The following is a 21,275-nucleotide window of genomic DNA, read 5'->3' on the forward strand; positions in this document are numbered from 1 at the left end:
TGTTGTTAAATTGTTTGAACCAACTGCTAAAATCACAACGGAGTCAGTTTATTACCCCCCTTACTGCATTTACAATGATCACTTTCCTTTACAGTTGCCTTTACTCAAACTGATGTTTTTCATTGTTGCTTAAATAATAATTTTAACTTCTCTTTTATTAATAACTTAATTGCTTAAAACTAAAAAACATTTCACGGCTATGTACGCCATAATTGTAAATATAAATTAAAATAAATGTGGTTATTGAAATAAAACAAAGCTACAATGTTAAAGGGTCTGACTGGTTTCATTTATTGTTGTATTATCTGTAGCAGAAAAACTACTTGTGTATTTTGAGAAGTGAAAGCATGTTTAACACAGAGGTGGCACAGCAGACTAGACGCACTTCTGTGATGCTGGAACTCACTTGACAGTAGATACAAGTCACCCTCTTTCTATCCAATGAGCCGTCAAAATAAAAATAAATAAATAAAACATCCCATTCACAAGTCCTTCAGTTTGAGCAAGTTGCTAGATAATGCGGTTCCCTTACAATTTTACGATCAAACGATGACTACGGTAATTCAATCCTGGCATGCACTAAAACGGTGCCACAGAAAATTAATTACTATATGCCAAGTGGCACAAGGCGCAAGTAACGTGCGTTAAAAAAAAAAAAAAAAATCTCCCAAAAAATGAATGCGTTAAATCACAGAAGTTAACCGACAGCCCTAGTCCTGTATATTTCCGCATGCATCTCTCACCTCTGTTTACACTCCTGCACTTTGTGCACCTCCTTCAGAGGGATTATTCGGAGGGGTTCCTTGTCCTGCGTGGGAAACCACAGAGAACCTTCAAGTCATTGTAGATATAGAATCCTACAAATATGACTTACTTTGCACTTCCATTAGCAACATTATCAGAAAGCATGGCTCACAAGCACAGCTTTCTCATTTGAGTCTCAAGAGAGGTTTAGTGTTTTCCTTCCTGATAATATCCCCATTGGCTGTACTGCCTTTCACTTTAGGATCGTGGGAAAGCAATCTTACTATCATGTATTAGGTTGGACTACATGATTACTCATTGCTGTATTTAATATTTTATTTTTCCTGTATTATATTGTGCGTTTCTTTTTAAATAAATTACTCAATCAAGCCAAGTATACTGAACACTAAGTGATTAAAGAGCAACTTGATAAGGGTCTGGAATATCACAGTTATCTTAATTAATGTATTCTTCTGCTTGCTTAGATGCGCTGTCATATTAGAGCCTGGTGATTTTTTATTTAAAAATCACCTGTATGGCCTCAATACATCATGTCTATAGGTATAGCAGGTACACCACAGCGTAACCATTAACCGGTCCACCTGCAATATTCTGCCCTCAGCGGATGTAAGAAAGTTCTGTTCCACTTCAGATTGTATTAAATGATCAATAAATCACTAACTGCTTAAGATCTGGATAGCGGTTTTATTGTTTCAGTTAAGCAATTCAGGAGTATGAATGAAATACCTCGGGACTGGAAAGGCCCTGGCTGTGCATCCATGATTCAGTTCTCTTGGACAGACCACACACACACAACTAATACAAAATGTATTAGAATGCAGGATTGGAGAGGTGGTCATCTAGTAGCAAAGAAACTCTGTACTGGAATTCCAATCCAGAATCCCTGGGCTCGCAGACCTGCCACTCAAACAAACTGATCTTGCTACTTTACACCAAGTCTTGTATGTACGCACACACACTTTTCATTAAAATTAATGGAGGGTTAAGGGCTATGCTAAGCTGGACAGTAATCCCACCTCACGCCAGGAGAGCACTTGGTTTGGTTTTAATTCAGGGGTTGGCTGGTGGTATTTCAGACAGCTCAAGCTGATGGTGTTAGATGTCACTGGCATGTCGAAACATGTTCAGAATTCAGTAGCAAGCCTCCTGACATGTTTAAACTGAATCCATGCTATATCTGGTTACAGATGAATGGTGAAACACACGACCTGCTCAGTTGGCCCTTTGTTAACAAATAACAAAAACCAGAATAAAAACCCTGCTTTCCTATTTCTGGATTCTCTTCATAGTTTTATATTTTAACGTCAAATTGTGTGCAGGTTAACAATGGAAGACCTTAAATGCACTTCATTTGGATTACTTGTTTTACATTAGGGTGCAGCATGCATGCCACTTTGTGTGTCACGTCTATGAATAGATAATATGTACCCCACTTATAAAACATACCAGCTCTGATTTGAAGTAACTGACTGAGTTTTCATCTAATAGGAAATATCTTCTTTTCCAGTTTTTCATCTGCAAAAGGAATTGAAAACAAGCGTCAAGAAAGCCTTAGATACCAGCATAATCCATATTCCTTTAAGTTTTGCAGCAATTATTTTGTTATACAAATGTATAAAACAGCAAAGTCGTTGGAAAGGTGCTGCAGAGAAAAACACACACTGCAGGAGATAACAGTATGTAACAAGTTGACTTTATCGTCTGTACACTCACCACAGCTCCTTGCTTGACACAGTAACCAGCCTTGACCACAGTCTGGTCCTGAGCAGCTTTGCCCATGAAGTACGGCAGCTGGCTCGGGGAGCGCTTCAACCCGCCTCTGTCTGCCCCCTCTGAACCCTCCGCTCCCTCCTGCTGGAATAAGCAACACAGAAACAGATCCGAGCCAGGGCATGGGGTTAACACCTCTCGTGTCCTCAAGAAAGGAAAGAACACTTATTCTGAAATGAAAATCCAACCACTACAATTCTAAAAGAACAACAACAAAATGTAAAACTAATAAAAGTTACAATGCTTTTACAAATTGGGTGGGGTTCAAAGAATGCAAACTTTTTGATTTTATAGAAATCTTATATTTCACAGGTACAGATTATACATTAAAAGCACTACTTTGGAAACAAAGCAGCTTCATTTTATTAATAGAAGTAGGCTATCAGATGTTGCCTGCACCCTCCTGTTACCTGCTCATATCCATAAAACACATCAGAAGCGCACCTAGCTCTCTTGAACCCACCAACTGTATTAATACCGGTTCAGTTTGTCATCCCAATGAAACAACTCTGTAGTAAGTAGTTGGCTGGGGTTGACAGAACACTGAGCTCTCCAACATACTAGAGTTTAAAACAGGTGCCTTTCCAAATGACTTGTTAGTGGTAAAGCACCAAGTTTGTCTGTCTGCTTCCCACACCAGCTTAGTATCAGTTGTTCTGACACACACCACGTATCCTTAGGCATGACAGGAAGATGGTCTTTTAAAGGAGTACCCCAAGATTTCTCGAACACATGTTTTTTAAATGTAAAATCCTGTTGGTACCTGTGTAGGGGTTTTTATGGGAACACCCCCAATGATTTCAGTCTTATACGAGATTTGCTTCTTGGCACCTGGACAATCCAACAGGCTTTTTTGGTTTTCAGAATTCTGTTGCACATCAGATGATTTTGGCACCTGTGACAGAGAAAACACCTGCTCTGAAAACAATAGGTGGTTTGTTTGAAATCATGAACATTTCATCAGAATTAATAACAGAATACGTACCTACAGTACCATTTCCCCGAATGCATACAAACGAAGGAACGACACCTTGGTGGCAGTGCTGTACATAGTAGCGCCCTTAAATCTTACACAAGCAATATGTGCAGCAATATATGCATCAGCTGTTTATACAGTGGTAGGGGGAAAATTGATTTCATATTCAATACTGCTCCAGTTAGAACTGTGAGGCTATAAAAGCATTTTCATTGAATCAAAAAAAATTCAACTCACAGAGAAGGTAAACCTATTAGTAGGAAAGTTACACAACACAGGGCTTAATAAATCTAAATTAAAACAGCATTAAATGAAGTGTTTTATAGAACATTGAAAAGATGGCAGAGTAAAAGAAGCTGCCAAGCCATTCAAGTGCATTGTATAACTAAAAAAAATGAGTCCCGTCTTTAGTCTTTTGGGTTAAGTGTCAATGCTGTGCTCCAATATTGCATTATATAACAGGAGCGTGTGTTTGTGGGTGCAGTGCCTGGGATGCCAGTACCCTGTATTCCCAGCTCTCCAGATCAATGGCTCTTTATAAAGCTCACTGTCTTTGCTCTGTAATCACATTGCTCTCAGCTGAAAGACGCTATGACTAAGCAACTCGCTAATGCTGGCCCAATTGATTACATGCACACAACATTGCTAATAAGAGCAGTGGTGTCTGAAAAATGAACAACCTCCAAAATGAAAAAGAGATAGGGAAAACGCAAGCATGAGCGGTGCTATTGAAACACAAGGAGGTCTTCAGACAGCAGCCGATCAGTGACCAAGTTAGAGTAGAGCTGTACTGTATGCAGCATTTCACCCAGCTGCATGCATATATATTTTATCACGGCATTGTTTTATAATGCCCTTTTATAATCTGATGCATTAATGATGTCCCTCCTGTTTAGACCAATACAGGATAGTTAGAGGAGGCATTTTTGGTAGCTGGTTAAATGCCAAACCGCACTGAAACCCTACTGCAATAGGACTTCCTCTTCTAGAACACCACGCAGAGATCTTCAACCATTCAAGGAGCGCAACGGGGAGTGATCTGCTTGAACACTTACAGTGATTTTGGTAGCATTGTTCAGCACATTAACCCACTCAACCAGGTCTTGCTGATCATTGGCTTGCAAGAAGAATTTCCTCATCCCTGCATTAATAACTGTAAAAAAGGAGAGGGGGAGGAAAAAAAAATTAAAATCAATAGTTCCAATCAGGTCATCCTTCGCAAACTTGTTTAAAAGAGTGCAGCCTTTTAATAATCGCGTTAAGGATTTTGTCAATTAGCTTCACTGGTTGCCGAGCAGCTCATCCACAGGAAAGCGAGACGAAAGGCTGTGAAAAAGCAGGGCTTATTTTTTCATACTAGGCTTTAAACACTGCAAATCTGCAAACATCAAATCACAAAAAGGCTGTGCCTGTAAAATTGAACTCTTTTCCACTAAAACACACTGTGCTGTATCGTTATCGTGAATTCACTGTTGACACCGGACTAAGCAAGGACCCCTAATGAATCAAACCAGTTAACCCTACCCCTATAAAAAGTTTCCCAAAGTAAAAGCATAGAACACTGTAATAAAGCATAGTGAAAGCAACGGTAAAGCATAGGTAAGCATTGTAAAGAACAGTAATGTATGGTAAAGCATATTAATATATTTGGCAAACCAGTGCTAGTTGCTTATTTTTTGTTCCTTGCTGAAGCTCATGCTAACTTTGAATCCCCTCTGGACTTTTAAGGGAGGCTCTAATCTCAGGAAAACTATAAAACACACCAAAAAAAAAAAATCTCCTGGCGCAAAAATTCAAGCAGCTCGGCTTTGTTTGATGGCTTGTGACCATCCATCTTCCTCTTGATCATATTCCAGAGGTTTTCAATGGGGTTCAGGTCTGGAGATTGGGCTGGCCATGAAAGGGTCTTCATCTGGTGGTCCTCCATCCACACCTTGATTGACCTGGCTGTGTGGCATGGAGTATTGTCCTGCTGGAAAAACCAATCCTCAGAGTTGGGGAACATTGTCAGAGCAGAAGGAAGCAAGTTTTCTTCCAGGACAACCTTGTACTTGGCTTGATTCATGCCAAAGCTGCCCGATTCCAGCCTTGCTGAAGCACCCCCAGATCATCACCGATCCTCCACCACATTTCACAGTGGGTGCGAGACACTGTGGCTTGTAGGCCTCTCTAACCATTAGAAGACCAGGTGTTGTGCAAAGCTGAAAATTGGACTCATCTGGGTGTGCTTCAGCAAGGCTGGAATCGGGCAGATTTGTCTTTGTGAAGGGTGCATGAATCAAGCCAAGTACAAGGTTGTCCTGGAAGAAAACTTGCTTCCTTCTGCTCTGACAATGTTCCCCAACTCTGAGGATTGTTTTTTCCAGCAGGACAATACTCCATGCCACACAGCCAGGTCAATCAAGGTGCGGATGGAGGACCACCAGATCAAGACCCTGTCATGGCCAGCCCAATCTCCAGACCTGAACCCCACTGAAAACCTCTGGAATGTGATCAAGAGGAAGATGAATGGTCACCAGCCATCAAACAAAGCCGAGCTGCTTGAATTTGGAGAGCATGCCAAGACGCATGAAAGCTGTGCTTGAAAATCAGGGTTATTCCACCAAATATTGATTTCTGAGCTCTTCCTAAGTTAAAACATTAGTATTGTGTTGTTTAAAAATGAATATGAACTTATTTTCTTTGCATTATTCGAGGTCTGACAACACTGCATCTTTTTTGTTAGTTTGACCAGTTGTCATTTTCTGCAAATAAATGCTCTAAATGACAATATTTTTATTTGGAATTTTGGAGAAATGTTGTCAGTAGTTTATAGAATAAAACAAAAATGTTCATTTTACCCAAACACATACCTATAAATAGTAAAACCAGAGAAACTGATAATTTTGCAGTGGTCTCTTAATTTTTTTCCAGAGCTGTATATATATACACACACACACATATTTTTGCTTCAGTATTAACAAACATTAAAAAACACAACGGGATGACTCAAAGCAGGAAATGGGTATGAACAGACAAATTCCTACTCTACGGAAACTAAAATGAGTGCCATTTCATTTTGAATCACTCAGTTTGCCTTTCATCCTTGCTTTAGTGACATGCTTATAACATGAATCATGCTCTTTGCTATATTGTGTTACTATAAAAAGGGGAGAAAAAAAGCTGAAGCTTTCCCAAAAAGAGTTACAGGCCAAGCAAATGAATACAGCAATTATGAAAAAGCCATGTGCTACATGAGCCTAGTCAGTCAGAAGAAACCGTGTTGTAATAAAACAGGCACGAGACAAAGCATGGGACTAGTTTTCTGTAACTGCATACGATTTCCACAATTGTCATACATCTTATTGACAGTTGCAATGCCATCATTATCCCTTTGAAGTACTTGTGTTTTTCTTTTGGCTTTATGATTTGTATTAGTTTTGATAAATACAACACTTATAATTCCTGATACACTTGTAACTAATCAATTAATGTGCTGTAGTTCAAAACCACATGAATTACAAATAAGGTATTAGGATGCAGTAACATATCCAAAAGCATTGTACTGTACTAGAATTAATGCTGGGACAAATATCTGAATATTCAAACAAAGATTCTTTTGACATGTACTTGCATACAAAATGAGATGTTTGTATTTGCTCCAAATGACAAAAATAACTCGCATTTATTTGCCGACTTACCAGAATTTGCGCAATAGTTTCAAAAAATGGCAAATGAAAGAGCTTGGTGTGATATGAGATATATATATATATATATATATATATATATATGTATATATATATATATATATATATGCCCCGCTTAAACAGTACCCAACTTCTTGAAAATGTAGTGTTTGTTTGTGTGTATATACTACATACAATATATTTTTTGTGACTTTGTTATGAGGCATGTAAAACGAGAACCAAAATGGTGAGTTTTTTCCCCTTCACTTTACAAGGCTATTTGTTTTGTTTGAAGTGTTTAAAGTTAAATTTCAGTTTTCGTTTGCTTGTTCAGCTGCAAAAAGGCACAAGTAAACCTCATGCTATTACTTTAGGAATAAATAGCAATGGCAAGGAATGAGAAGAATAAATAAAAATGCGTTGTCAACTTTATGTAGTATTTTTATTTCGGGAATAAACAAAACAGCATTTAACTTCTACTTGGCATCCTTTGTTTTGGAGCTAATTCACTGGGGTAAAGCAAGTCCTACACAACTTATTCTTTGCTCCCGAGATATTTTTCTACTTGAAAGTGTTACATATTGTAAGGTCCTGCTGATATGCTGTCTCAGCCTGCCTTCAGAGCAATATAATGGCTTTTAATACTTTTTGAAAAACGAACGAATATCCGAATGAATATTTAAATTATGAACATGAAAATCCTGTGTTCGTCCCAGGACTAAATTAGCGTAAAACAAATAAAAAAAATAAAAAGTATTTTTTTGTATAAGGTTCGTGTTTATTTTTCCAAGTCGTCACTTTTACAATGATTTTTTTCCTTTGTGTAAGGTATCGTGATAAAGTTAAAGCGAACTGGACGAAGCTGCGGTCTAATGTGATCTTCAAGACCTTTACAATTGTCACGTGGTCTTTCGTGTCAGGAATATTTTATAGACACAAACCTTACACCAGGGGAGCCTACGCGATCGTAGGACACTGGGCGTCCTATAAAGTGTTTAGTACAAATTGTCTTTAGGTTTCACGTGAGTTTATCGTCCATTGACATCACAAAGGAAGTGTACGTCAGAGTCCGTCGTCGTATCTTGAAACCCACAAAATAGAGGTCGTTTATTGACGTAGGACTAGTCTGAGTGTTCCGGCGACCTAGCGTTTCGGTTTCGTAGTGTCCAAGTCACCCTGGTACGAATTTGTGCATACATGAACAACTACATACAGTATGTCTTAAAAAAAAAAAAAAGCATGTTTTACAAACACAATGATGAGTTAGAATAAAAGTGATCAAGTCAAGCTGTTGTACAAAAAGTGTTGTCAGCGTGATGATGAACATGCAAGAAATAAATTGTTCATGCTAAACAAGGCACAGGTTGGTGATAACTTGGCACCACCTTCCCCATTTAGAAATAAAAAAAAAAAAAAAAAAAAAAAAAAGCAGCTCTTGGATATTCGCATCTCTAATTGTGCCATCAAATCTGTTCTTAAGCTCACATCAGAACAAGGTAATGATGGCCAACGAAAATTAACAAGACTTTTAAAAAAATATATATATATAAAATGGAGAGAAAAACCAACACCAGGTAGAACACACATTTCTAGGCTTAACAGTTTAGCCATATCCTCAGATGTGTACTACATTAATTTACATTTGCAAAAGCTCTAACGTTCTAAAGTGCCCTTTGAGACTGAAGCAGTTTTGTTTGAATCCGGATTTGTGGTTATACTGTACATCCCTCCTACATCCTTTAATAAAACAATACAAGGAGTTGAAAGGTCAAGAGTATTTGGAAAAAAAAGTAGCACCAACCACCCGCCCCACCCCACCACATACAACTTTAGCACAGTACTACACTTAGTTAAAAATACCTGCGCAAGGGCGTGTTGCTAGTCTTATGGTAAGGACTGAAAATCATTTTAGGGCACTGCGCAGATAAGTTTTCGGTTTAGTTTTTGATCACATTAAAACACTTATGTTGTCAGTGCTCCAACAGCTTAGATTTATTATTCTGCAAAATGCACGGTAAGCAGCTTCTCGAAAGGCTGGAGAGGGCTGAACTAAACAGCTTGGCTTTATAAATGATCTCGACTAACACTCATGCAAGAAACAGAACAGAAAAGAGTCTGACTGCTGTAAATGTGTGAACGAAAACCCTACGAGGACTTACCAAAGCAGAACTCTGCCTTTGGTCTTTGCTTCGTTGCATCGCTGACCTTTAAGAAAAAAAAAATGGAGCTCCAGTTAATTACAGACATCAAGAGTTGTTCTTAAAGATTAACATTTTTACAAATATGGAGGCACTTAAGAACAGAATACATCCAAAAGCAGCATAGGACACCTATGACACTTACAACACTACTAACTGGTACATCACCCCTTCAGGTGCATAATGGATGGATGGATTCAAAAAGGTCACTAACACAGCAGTTGACAATACAGTAATTTCTCTGCAGGGACAGACATACATAAAACATCTCATGCATTAAAACATAGCACAAGGGTAAGTTTGAGAGAAACTTGTATTCAGACAAATGGATGCAATATGATGTCAAGCTGAGAAACTAAAGAAAGCAGAGACAGTTAACGCATTTAAAATACAAAGCAATATATCAATTGATACATTCAACATAAACTGTATAACTGGTTGTTAAAAAGATTACAAAATGATGGGTTTTCCAGTTAAGGGATGTAGACCATCATTCTTTAACACTAATGTGCATTTTTAAATGATTTTTGAGGTTACTGGAATTTAATCTCTGTATTCCATCACATGAAACCTCTTTCCCATATATAAGAACATTATAATCATTGTTAGAGAAATTCCCTGAAGGAATGCTTCAGGCGATGTGTGTGTTTATTTACCTTAGGCTCCACAATTAAAGGACCTGTCATTTGCATTTCTAACAGCGATTGGTCAGTATAGCTGGAGGTAGGGGCCAATGAAAGCATGGCCTCAGAATTCCACTGCAGACAGTGGCTGGGTTGAAGCTCTGACATACATTTTTAGTACAGATTGAGCAGCAGTTTCTAACGTACCCCTAAAGCTTCCACCTTCTCCTATTTGCCAATTATTTAAATTATACAATTAGAATTTATACAACTTTTGTTTATCTGGGAAAGTCCCCTTTTATTAAAGTCACTGTGCCCTATTAAGGACGCCCCACTTAGTAAGATATGCACAAGTCTTATACAACGTAACAGACTCACCTTAGAAATATAAGTTAGTTTGAGAGCTCCAACATGGTGCGTTCCAGTGGGCAGGTTCTGTAAAAACAATAAATAGACATAATAATGTCGATTCAAAAGTAACAAAAGTGGAAAAAAACTGACATGGAGAAAGAGAGCTGGTGTGGGAGTTTGCAGCAGCCATCTTCCCACCATTTCTCAGCTGGAGATGCTGCTGGAAAGCATGGATATGGAGTGTGATGAATAAAAACATTGCTGCAGTATGGACAACACAGGATACAGCAAAGGCAAAGTGTTCTGCATTCTGCAACAGCCCTTAGTTAACTACTCAACTGCGATGAGATGTTCGGATAGTCACTCAATTTAAATATTCACTTGGATATCACCGTGTAACAATTTTTATTTTTTATTTTTTTGGTTTCTGGGTAGTAAGTGTTATTTCCTAATTGCTTATTCCTCAAAAGTATAGAAAATTGCTATTATTCCCCAAAAACTTTGCTTTTGTGACCAGGACAGTGATATTTTGAAATGTACCTATTTTCCAGAACATTCCAGATAAATTCAGTGCTGAGTAAACTTGGAGTAACTTCTAGAACTTTCCAGTAATATAAATAGTAGTATAAATACAGGGGCCTTAAGCCCACCAGTTCAGTTTAGTTCCAGCTGCCTAAGTGGATACATATCTGCATTTCTCTGAGATGGCATCAAGAGGCTGCAAGCATCCGGCAGACGCATTTTGCTATGTCTGCGGCCAATTTATCAAGCCAAGAGCGAAAAAGTACTCCGTGGAAGCATCTGCTAAGATGTGCGAGGCCTACAAGGCATATTTCGGCATGCCTGTCGGGGATCAAGACAAACCCTGGGCACCTCATTTCACCTGCGAGCACTGCAAAACAACTCTGGAAGGTAAGATGGACAATTGTTGCTTGGACTTTTATGTTAAAAATTTGTTAATTTTTAAAATTGTAAAAGTTTTTAATTTTAAAATGTTTTACAATTTTCAATGTTATTAAAAAAATATCATATATGAGAAGTGTTGCGAGAATCTCTTACACATTAGTCATGGGTGAAATAAATGTATTTTTGTAGGATGGTACAGAAGGGAAAAGAGAGCCATGACGTTCGCCATCCCAAGAATTTGGCCGGAACCCACTGAGCACTCAAGCAACTGCTACTTCTGCATCGTGGACCCTTCCAAACGTCGGACTGGCAAGAATGCACCTGCTATCACGTATCCGGACCTTCCTTCATCCATCGCCCCGGTGCCACACTGCCATGAGCTCCCCGTACCCACTCCTCCGGAGAGAGAGCAGCCATCTTTAGAAGAGAGCAGCAAGTCAGAGAGCGAGGAAGACGTTGTAGATCCAGATGACAATTTCAGAGGTGGAGCTGAGGAGAGAAACCCATACTACCCCAACCAAAAAGACCTCAACGACTTGATTAGAGATCTTGGTCTCACCAAGTCCAATGCCGAGCTTTTGACGTCTAGGCTCAAGCAGTGGAACTTGTTGGATGAAAGTGTGCAAGTCGCAGATCAGAGGAAGCGTCACCAACCTTTTTCCAGCTTCTTCACCCGTCAAGATGGGCTCTGCTTCTGCCACAATGTGACCAGTCTGTTCGAGGCAATCAGAATCGCCTGTAACCAGAATGAGTGGCGCCTCTTCATTGACAGCTCATCCAGGAGCCTCAAAGCCGTGCTGCTCCATAATGGTAACAAGTACCCGTCTCTTCCCCTGGCTCACTCAGTGCACCTCAAAGAGGATTACAACAGCATCAAGACCTTGCTGGACGCCTTGAAGTATGATGAGTATGGCTGGGAGGTCATAGGAGACTTCAAAATGGTGGCATTCCTGATGGGTCTCCAAGGCAGTTTTACCAAGTTTCCCTGCTATCTTTGCCTTTGGGACAGCAGGGACACCAAGGCGCACTACCACAGGCGGGACTGGCCACAGCGGACCGATTTCTCTGTGGGGAGGAACAACGTCAAGTGGGAGCCACTGGTGGACCCCCGGAAGGTGCTGATGCCACCACTGCACATCAAATTGGGCCTTATGAAACAATTTGTCAGAGCTCTAGATAAGGAGTCGGCAGCCTTCAAGTACCTTCAAGACTTCTTCCCTAAGCTGTCTGAGGCAAAGGTCAAAGCCGGTGTCTTCGTCGGACCACAGATAAAGAAGATCCTGGAGTGCAATGAATTCCCCAAGAAGCTCACTAGTAAAGGAGAAAGTGGCTTGGAACAGCTTTGTCGCAGTGGTTCGGGGCTTCCTGGGCAATCACAAGGCCGAAAACTATGTGGAGCTGGTTGAGACTCTGGTGAAGAACTACGGCACAGTGGGCTGTTGGATGTCCCTCAAAGTCCATATCCTTGATGCTCATCTTGATAAATTCAAGGAGAACATGGAAGCATACTCGGAGGAGCAAGGCGAGTGCTTCCACCAGGATATACTGGACTTTGAACGCCGCTACCAAGGACAGTATAATGAGAACATGATGGGAGACTACATTTGGGGGCTGATTCCTGAAAGTGATTTACAGTATAATCGTAAATCTCGAAAAACTACTCACTTCTAAATCTTTTGCAGTCATTTTTGTATTACTTTAGTATAAATACATGTTAATTTGGATTCATTAGTTGTTTTTTTCTGAAAAGACACAAATTCGCCCATTTTCTCACTGGAAATAGGTTAATTTCAAAATATCAGTGTCCTGGTCACAAAAGCAAAGTTTGTGGGGAATAATAGCCATTTTCTATACTTTTGAGGCATAAGCAATTAGGAAATAACACTTACTACCCAGGAACAAAAATTGTGTTACATAGTGTATTCATTCGTTTTTCAAAACGTAATTATATTGCTCTGAACACAGGCAGAGACAGCATAGCAGCAGGACCAGAATATGTTGTGTAGGCCTTACCTTACCCCAGTGAATTAGCTACAAAAACAAAAGGATGGCAAATAGCAGTTAAAAGTTGTTTTGTTTACTCCTGAAATAAATAGAACATAACGTTGACAGCGCATTCTTTTTTTTCATTCCTTGCCATTGACGTTTCTTCACAGTACAGTGGCCATCGACATGTTTTCATAAAGTACTAACATGAGCTTTGCTTCTGCCTCTTTGTAGCTGAACAAGCAAACAAAAACTGAAATAACTTTAAACACGTCAAATAAAACAAAAACATGGTGTGTAAAGTGAAGGGAAAAAATATATAAAAAACAGTTTTGGTTCTCGTTTATTGCATTCCACATAACAAAGTTGCAACAAAAAATATACTTGCACTGAACTTCTCCATACCTTGCCGCATTCAGCTATTGCTCCTAACTATACATGTATCTTGTATCTGGTTTTGCTCTTACTCATGTTTTTTTTAATTTACTCAATAGCACCAAATGGTAAGGATGGTCATTACTTTTGAAGTCTGTGCTGTTCAATATTATCTGTGTAGACATGTTGGTAACACGTTATCAATAAGCTCTAACCAAATCCATCGGCAATGTCAGGAGTATGGCTGTCTGGCACAGCGCGAGACAAGGTGGCTGGCAGTTTAGCAGGGAACGTAAACTAACTGGACAGAGAGTAAGGTGCGCAAGCCGAATTATGGCAGAACAGAGGAATGAATTTGCGTCACACCAAACATAAAAATATCAACACCCAAAACAAACCCTGTATTATTCATAAGTAAATTCTTAAACCCATTTAGAATGAACAGAGACAGACAGACACATACAATATTGTTCTAAATAACCCTGCATTAGGAAGTGCCAAGCATTCCTCCATATTAACTCCAGTTAAGGGCCTGGTTTCGCAGACCTTCATTAGCAGTAATCCTGGACCACCTACTGTTACATTAGGTAATGTAGTCCAAGACTGGCATGGATACTAGATCTAATAAAGTTTTTTCATGCTGCAGAGACATACGCACTGCACTTTACTGCGCTGTAGCGAGAAAGGTGGATGCATTAAGCAGGCAGATGGAGAGCAGATTGCATATTAAACCTCTTTGCTACATGTGCATGACTGTATCATTCCTTTAAATAAAACTGTGCAAGAAGCACATTAACAGGACTACAGCAGCAATCGTTCAGTCGTTTAAGCAAAAGCTGTCAAAATTAAATACAAATAGACTGCCAGTGGAGCAAAAACACCTTGGACATTACAGAGAGAAAAAAAAACACATAAAAAGCCAGTTTTTAGTACCTAAGGTACCATGGAAGAACTAGCTTTATGTTTAAAGTAGTACTTCTAAAGCTGGTACCGTAAAAAACAAACAAAAAAACATATTAATTTAAAAACTGGCTTAACATGTCATGCTTAGCACTTATAGTGGACACCTGAAGTTAAAGTAGTCATTAGACAACCAGGATTGGTGAAACCAGCCACACACATATATATATATATATATTATATATATATATATATATATATATATATATATATATATATATATATATATATATATATATATATATATATATATATATATATATATATATATATATATATGTGTGTGTGACTTAGATTAGACACAATATCTCTCTCTCTCAAAAGGGGCCACCAAAACCACTAAAAAACAATGACCAACAACATCTGACCCTTTATACCTCTCAGGTTTATGGTATCAACATTGATCCAATTTCGCTCAATGTGCATAATAGTACATTCGTTGAAAAAGGGTTCTAGTCTGTTTCCCTTACCTGTGGGTTGTCCATATACCAGACCAGGCTGCCTTCCTCCGTGTCCAGTATGAAGTACCTGCGCAGGAACTTGCCGCTGTTCTCATTCTCCTCAATATCGAGGAACCCACAGATACGGTTCTGCCGATCCACATAAGGCATTTCTGAGCCTGCACATTACACTGCCAAGGAGAGAGAGGAGGGAAGAGTAAGTAAGTAAGAGGCAGGAAACAGCACTGCAGCGCTAAAACAAAAGGCGGCTCTCCGTTCCTAGAAGAGAACTGCTAATCCAGAGTGACTCACTCTTCCACCCACTATACACATCTGGCAGCCGTTCAAACAAACAGGACTAATTTAACTTGCTGGTGTAATATAAAAAATTGCAATACCATGCGTGCGTTTATTTTATTTCCACCCACGACTCAAAGCTCCTGTACAGTTTTCACTGCTGATGAAGGCATTAGTTTTACCTCAAATTGTTTGGATGAACCCATTTTAAGTTTTTCTGATACTGCCTTGCTGTATTCATTTATATTAATGTACAATTATTTGCAGTATAATACTGTCACTTCAAAAGGTTGTTAAAAACAAATGTAGCAGGGGTGGCAAGTTGCAAAGCCATACTGCAGCAAACATACAATAGAGGTACAGTATAATATCACAGCTCCCTGCAAGACCCTACAGTAGGTTTTATGCAAGGGTCTTGGTAACCACAGATCTGAAGCTGTAGCAACTTGTTTCAACATTCCAGACTGGAAGCTAAAAGCTTTGCAATCCATCCCCCACTATGCAAAAACACATTTTGAGATTTTTTTTTTTTCTTTACAAAATCTAAATCTTCCTGACAAACTCCATTAAAAATATTGTCTACTCATTTGCTCAAATCGCACAAATCTCTCCTCCTGCTAAAAAAAGGTACAGTAATTGAACTAGAAACATGGATTTTTTGACTGTTGGCTTTCCGTACAACACATACACCTAAATCCCGGTTAATCAAATGTGAACAAACTAAAAGACATCAATTATCCCAATTTCAATCTTAAATGTTACCTAGGTATAACTTATGTACTATATTCTGAAAAAAAAGAAGATTTTACTAAAAACTTAAACTGGCCCATCATAAAACAAAACAAAAAAACACAGTAAATATTTTAGCGTAGCATAAAAGCAAAGCTCGGCTCTCTCAGTATAAACTCCTTCTCTTGCTCTGGCATCATCAGTTCTGTACAGCCCACACTTTCTGTTGGTTCAAGTTTGATCACTATGAATACAAATGGGCTTGTTTTTCATGCACAGTTGATTTTTTTTTTTTTTTTATGTATAAATGTCAAGAGTCAAAAGTACAGCAATAAAACTTCAAAGTTCTACTGCGCTTGCATCAGCCAAGACTGTAAAATCATAAGCTGTTCTCTAACAAACTAAATACATAAATAAATACTTCAAAAAAATTATAAATAATGGAAATTGCCATCAGCTATCATTTTACAATATTTGATCATCAAAAATCAGGCAAACAGTAATTAGTCTTCATTTCCATTAGACATACAATGCAGTACTTCCATGTAGATTTCACCAGAAGAAAAATAAAAAAAATGCATTCATCGATGAGGGTATGCAGGGATGGAAATAAGACTCCCATTTCATAGCAGTTTGACACATTCCGGGTTTTACAATAAGCTTAATAAGACACACCTTTTGTTATAGAAACTGCTACGCTTTAGGAGTCTTATTTGCATCTCTGGTATGCATGTTACTTGCAGTACATAATCCCCACCCCCCCCACTCCACCCGCAAATGTACCTTGCAACACTCCCCTTCCTTTTTAAATACGTTTGCCTTCATAATGCACATTAGTGGGCACTAATGTACAACATTGTTTCCCCTTGCGTCCCTAATACCCTTTCAGCGAACAGTGCCAGAGATTCCTGGAAACTGTAACAGCACACCAATCATTAGCCCGAGGTTACATCACCCAGCTAACTCGGATGGAATCAAGGGAAAGCTTTTACAATGATCTTGTGCAGTCTGTGGTCCTGAATTTAATGCATGTGTAACATACAGGGCTTATCTCCAGATTTAAAACTTACTGCCACTCAGCAGCTTCTAACTAAAACACAGTAAAACACAGTGTTAAACCTCGTTAATCTGAGTTCCGACTCCAATCAGAAAGGGGGACTTGTTTACTATACATACATGAATTCACGTTAAACAAAATGTTAACACATTTAGATCAAACAGAGAACTGCAACCAACTACTGTAGGTCTTCAGAGTTTACCATTAAAGAACAGCCTTCTAAATTTTACAGTGAAGTACATTAAATACCATAAAAAAGCACACATTTCCAAATGCTAATTCTTTATAAAACTTTTTTTTTTTTTTAAATGCAAAAGAAACCATAAACTAAAAAGACATTTGCATAAACTGTAGAGAACACTCTTAACCAAGCGCTGCCACAGGAAACACACTGTCTGTGGATATGAACAGGAGTGCTCTTCATGAAAACGAGGTCTTCTGAAGACCAGCTATCCAAGCGCTGCCACAGGAAACACACTGTCTGTGGATATGAACAGGAGTACTCTTCATGAAAACGAGGTCTTCTGAAGACCAGCTATCCAAGCGCTGCCACAGGAAACACACTGTCTGTGGATATGACCAGGAGTACTCTTCATGAAAACGAGGTACTCTGAAGACCAGCTATACAAGCGCTGCCACAGGAAACACACTGTCTGTGGATATGAAGGCAGTGTAGCAAGACACACTCCAAACTACAGTACACTGAAGACCTAACAGAGGTTTTTAATGGGTTTGCGAAGACACAGGTCTGTGGTCATGTAGAAGCAGCAGATAAAATGATGCTAAAATTGAGGTCTAAACAAGCAATGTTTAAAGCAGAACATGACAGAGTGCAATTAGTACTACAGGTCAGATATTAACAAAATTAAGCTTAAAAAGGATGCATTACAGACAGATTTATATATAATGTAACACAGCAGGGAGTCTCAGGGGGTTAACATCCTCCCTGCCGTGTTACATATTTTGTTTAATTATTTAAATTTATTTGATAGTTAATTATCCCCTGCATGGGGACTAATTGTAAATTAGAGCCAGGTGCAGGGTATTAAAGAGGTGTGTTAGTCTGCACTGGGCTGCGCAATAGGAGGCAGAAGGTGTGCTCTGCTTCCGAGCAGTCAATGCAAAGTGCTGTATTAAACCTGTGTGGTTTGTTTTGTTTTTATGCCAGGTAAATGGCATCAAATGTTTACTAAGCGCTCCGAAGGAGCTAGGTGTTTGTTTTTGTTTTTTTATAACTAAAAGTGCGCATCAGCGCCATTTCTTTCAATTCCAATGTGTGGGGTTGTGGTTTTACATGGTTTAAAAGAACTCAAGCAAGCAAGCCTGTTGGCAAATCACATACATCCATACATACCTCTAAGACAGTACAGGTAGATTTACTGGACTGCTGCAAGCAGGCTCTATTCTACCAACAGGCTTTGCACACTGACTCGAGCCTTTTTTTCTGTTTATTTTTCTTTCTTTGTACTTAAAGCAAGCTTTCAAGTTCAGCAAACCCTGCTTGAATGCTGTAACCTTCGCTATATGACTCGCATCTCATTATTTATTTGTAAGATTTATGCCTGGCAGGGATATTGCACTGTACTGTACTTGTAGGCTGATTGTGAAGTAACCCCATATATTCTTTGTGGATTTAATGTTTAGAAAGAAACTCTGAAATATTTTTTGAAACTTCAGGGCAAAAGACAACACCACCCCCCTGTAAAAACGTTGCTTCAAAAAGAATATTAAAAATATATTTGCGTAAACGTCATACTAGGGCTGTTGTGAGAATTTATCTTGGGCAAATAAAATAAATGCATGTTTGTTTGTCACTGAAACTCAGAAGACATTTTAGAATGACTACCCACAAGATTACTCTAATCTTCTGCTATAGGTCAAGCATTTAACAGGCAACTGCAATTTGGTCAGCCACAGTAAGCATGGCAGTGTACATTTAAAGAGCCCTGTTCACCACTGTACCTTGCTCTTTATTTAGTAATGTTCCTTGTTACGATGGACTACATGTAAATACAGCATGGTGCAATAGCACCAACAAACCACATTTGTATTGCAAGCCACACTAAACAGCTGTACAGTATGTACAGTACAGGTGAGCCTCTCTGGATCTTGCACAGTACAGTCACATCCACAACATGCGAGGAGTCCTTTTAGTTCTAGAAATCAGAATACAGGCTGTTTGAGTACTGTACCCAATTGTATAATTCACTGATTACTCACATGTTTAATTACACCCTGACTACCTAACCCCAACTACGATTTCAAAAAACAGAGAGGGAGCAAAGTACTGTGGTTTAGTAGCGACTGAGAAAACAAGCAGTAAAACCAAGTTACTACAGTACACTTGCATAAACTTTGGAATAGGGGAAATGACCATTAGATTCACAATGTTCACAACATTCTTATGCAAAGGTCAGGGTCACAGGAACAGAGTTATTAAAACTTGCAAGCAGAAACTAGTGCGACTGGAATCAGATCTTAATAAATCTGACCAGAAACCACTTCCTTGCAATTTGAACACACACACACACACACACACACACACAGTGTGTAAGGGGTTCTTAATGGTCTTAGTCTTTACAGAAGCAAACAACATAGGCATCAAGTGAACAGGTACTTTGAATCAAGTTTCCTTTCGTCTTGCTGGCACTGCACTAAAAGGAGCTACAGTAGTACCTACTACTTAATATGAAGACATCTGCAACATCTGTGTGCGCTAGCAAAACATTACCTGTGCATCCCAGAGACCAGCCTCTGCTGAATGAGTGTTCTCCACTGCTGGAGATAACAGCACAGAAAGGTGCACTCAAACCAGGACTAGTATTCCGCAAGAAAAAACTCAAAATATAAAAATTCTATTTGTTTTAAAAAATAAATCTGCATTTAGGAGAACAGTTTCTCTTTTTTGTCAGATTCAAAACTTTTGAAGAACTGTGCACATTTTTATTTTAGTTTTATTATCATTATTATTTACAGTATTTGCAGGGCTCCAGACCTGGACAAAATGGTTGCAAATGTGACAGCCGATAAATAAATAAATAAACAAACATTCCATGCTGGAGCCTCTAACACAAAATGCTGTCACTGTCAAGCATATGTCAATATTTCTGAATGTGTTAAGATGTCAGTCTGTAAGGAGGGAAAAACACATCTCTTCTTTTAATAAACTGAAGTGTGAGAAGGACGATAACAAAAACTAATAACTTAACTGAATACAAATGTGTGTAAGCACAGAGGTACTGTATTAACACCAGCAGAATACAGTAACACACATGCAACAGTTGTGACAGTGACCAAACGTGTTTGAGTGTTGTGTAAAAAATGTAGTATTGCAGACCGCACTGCAGTTCAAACTTGTTTTTACTGAACAATAAACTAACATGTAATCAGAGCGGTCTGTGTTACATGCTGTCTGATTAGGACTTCACTGACACTGAGCATGCAAGCTACAGCATGCTGTTTCCCCCAAGAGCTGTCACCAATTCCAGACAACATTAGCAAAATATAAACATGCCGAGTCATCAGCTGCATAGATTAACCATTTAGCAAAATGAGGCAACAAACAAGTGGGTACAGACAAGAAGTTACTGTTTTAGTATCACTTTAGTATTTAAAAAAGTTGTTGTATTTTAAGCAGTTGACTATGGCAGCAACTCATTTGCTCCTGAAGTGGCACCCAGCAATTGTTTTTGGCCTAGGAGCCATTATCTGGAGCCCTGATTGTAATTTTCTTTTAAGGAAATGTATTTTACGTGCTTTACTTGTGTTATTGCAAACACTTGCACAAGCAAATGAAACAACTGTGACTTTTGTCTTTCATGCTTAATTTACTGTATCATTATACAGTACATATCGTACCGTGAAGACACTGCTGACACCCAGCCAGGCCCTACCTTAACACAGACTTTAAAACATAGGCAAGTTATTATAATAAGAACCGTTAATAACACTTGCAAACATTGCAAAAAAGGCTAGAGAACAGTATATTAAAAAAATAATATACAAATAAATAAATACATACACAAACACAGATAAATTGAAACCACTTTATGCTGGGCTTGCTAAACAGCCAGACAGTGCAGTTGATTAGCAAGCACAGAACTACCAGTACCAATGTAACTGCAATTGCGTTTAATAGGATCAGCAGTTTTCATTAAACGTACATCTTTCTCAGAAC

At 38.7% G+C, this 21,275-nt stretch overlaps 1 protein-coding gene across 7 annotated transcripts in view; it reads right to left on the minus strand.

The window, feature by feature from the left end:
- The window catches only part of LOC121321997 (pleckstrin homology domain-containing family A member 1-like), a 37,067-nt gene that overhangs the window by 8,831 nt on the left and 6,961 nt on the right, over positions 1-21,275 (minus strand). For 6 of the 7 annotated variants that reach the window (XM_041261404.1, XM_041261401.1, XM_041261406.1 and 3 more), the window contains exons 2-9: positions 15,046-15,206; positions 10,376-10,432; positions 9,336-9,381; positions 4,567-4,664; positions 3,299-3,430; positions 2,479-2,619; positions 2,212-2,280; positions 744-808 (exon numbers count right to left, since the gene is read on the minus strand). In XM_041261404.1, the coding sequence (XP_041117338.1) occupies positions 744-808; positions 2,212-2,280; positions 2,479-2,619; positions 3,299-3,430; positions 4,567-4,664; positions 9,336-9,381; positions 10,376-10,432; positions 15,046-15,186 (749 nt within the window). In that variant the 5' untranslated portion in view covers positions 15,187-15,206. The remainder of the gene's footprint in view (positions 1-743; positions 809-2,211; positions 2,281-2,478; positions 2,620-3,298; positions 3,431-4,566; positions 4,665-9,335; positions 9,382-10,375; positions 10,433-15,045; positions 15,207-21,275) is intronic. The other variant, XM_041261403.1, reaches the window with a different exon arrangement.

This window comes from Polyodon spathula, chromosome 10 (genome assembly GCF_017654505.1).
Source record: "Polyodon spathula isolate WHYD16114869_AA chromosome 10, ASM1765450v1, whole genome shotgun sequence".
NCBI classification, from domain to species: domain Eukaryota; kingdom Metazoa; phylum Chordata; class Actinopteri; order Acipenseriformes; family Polyodontidae; genus Polyodon; species Polyodon spathula.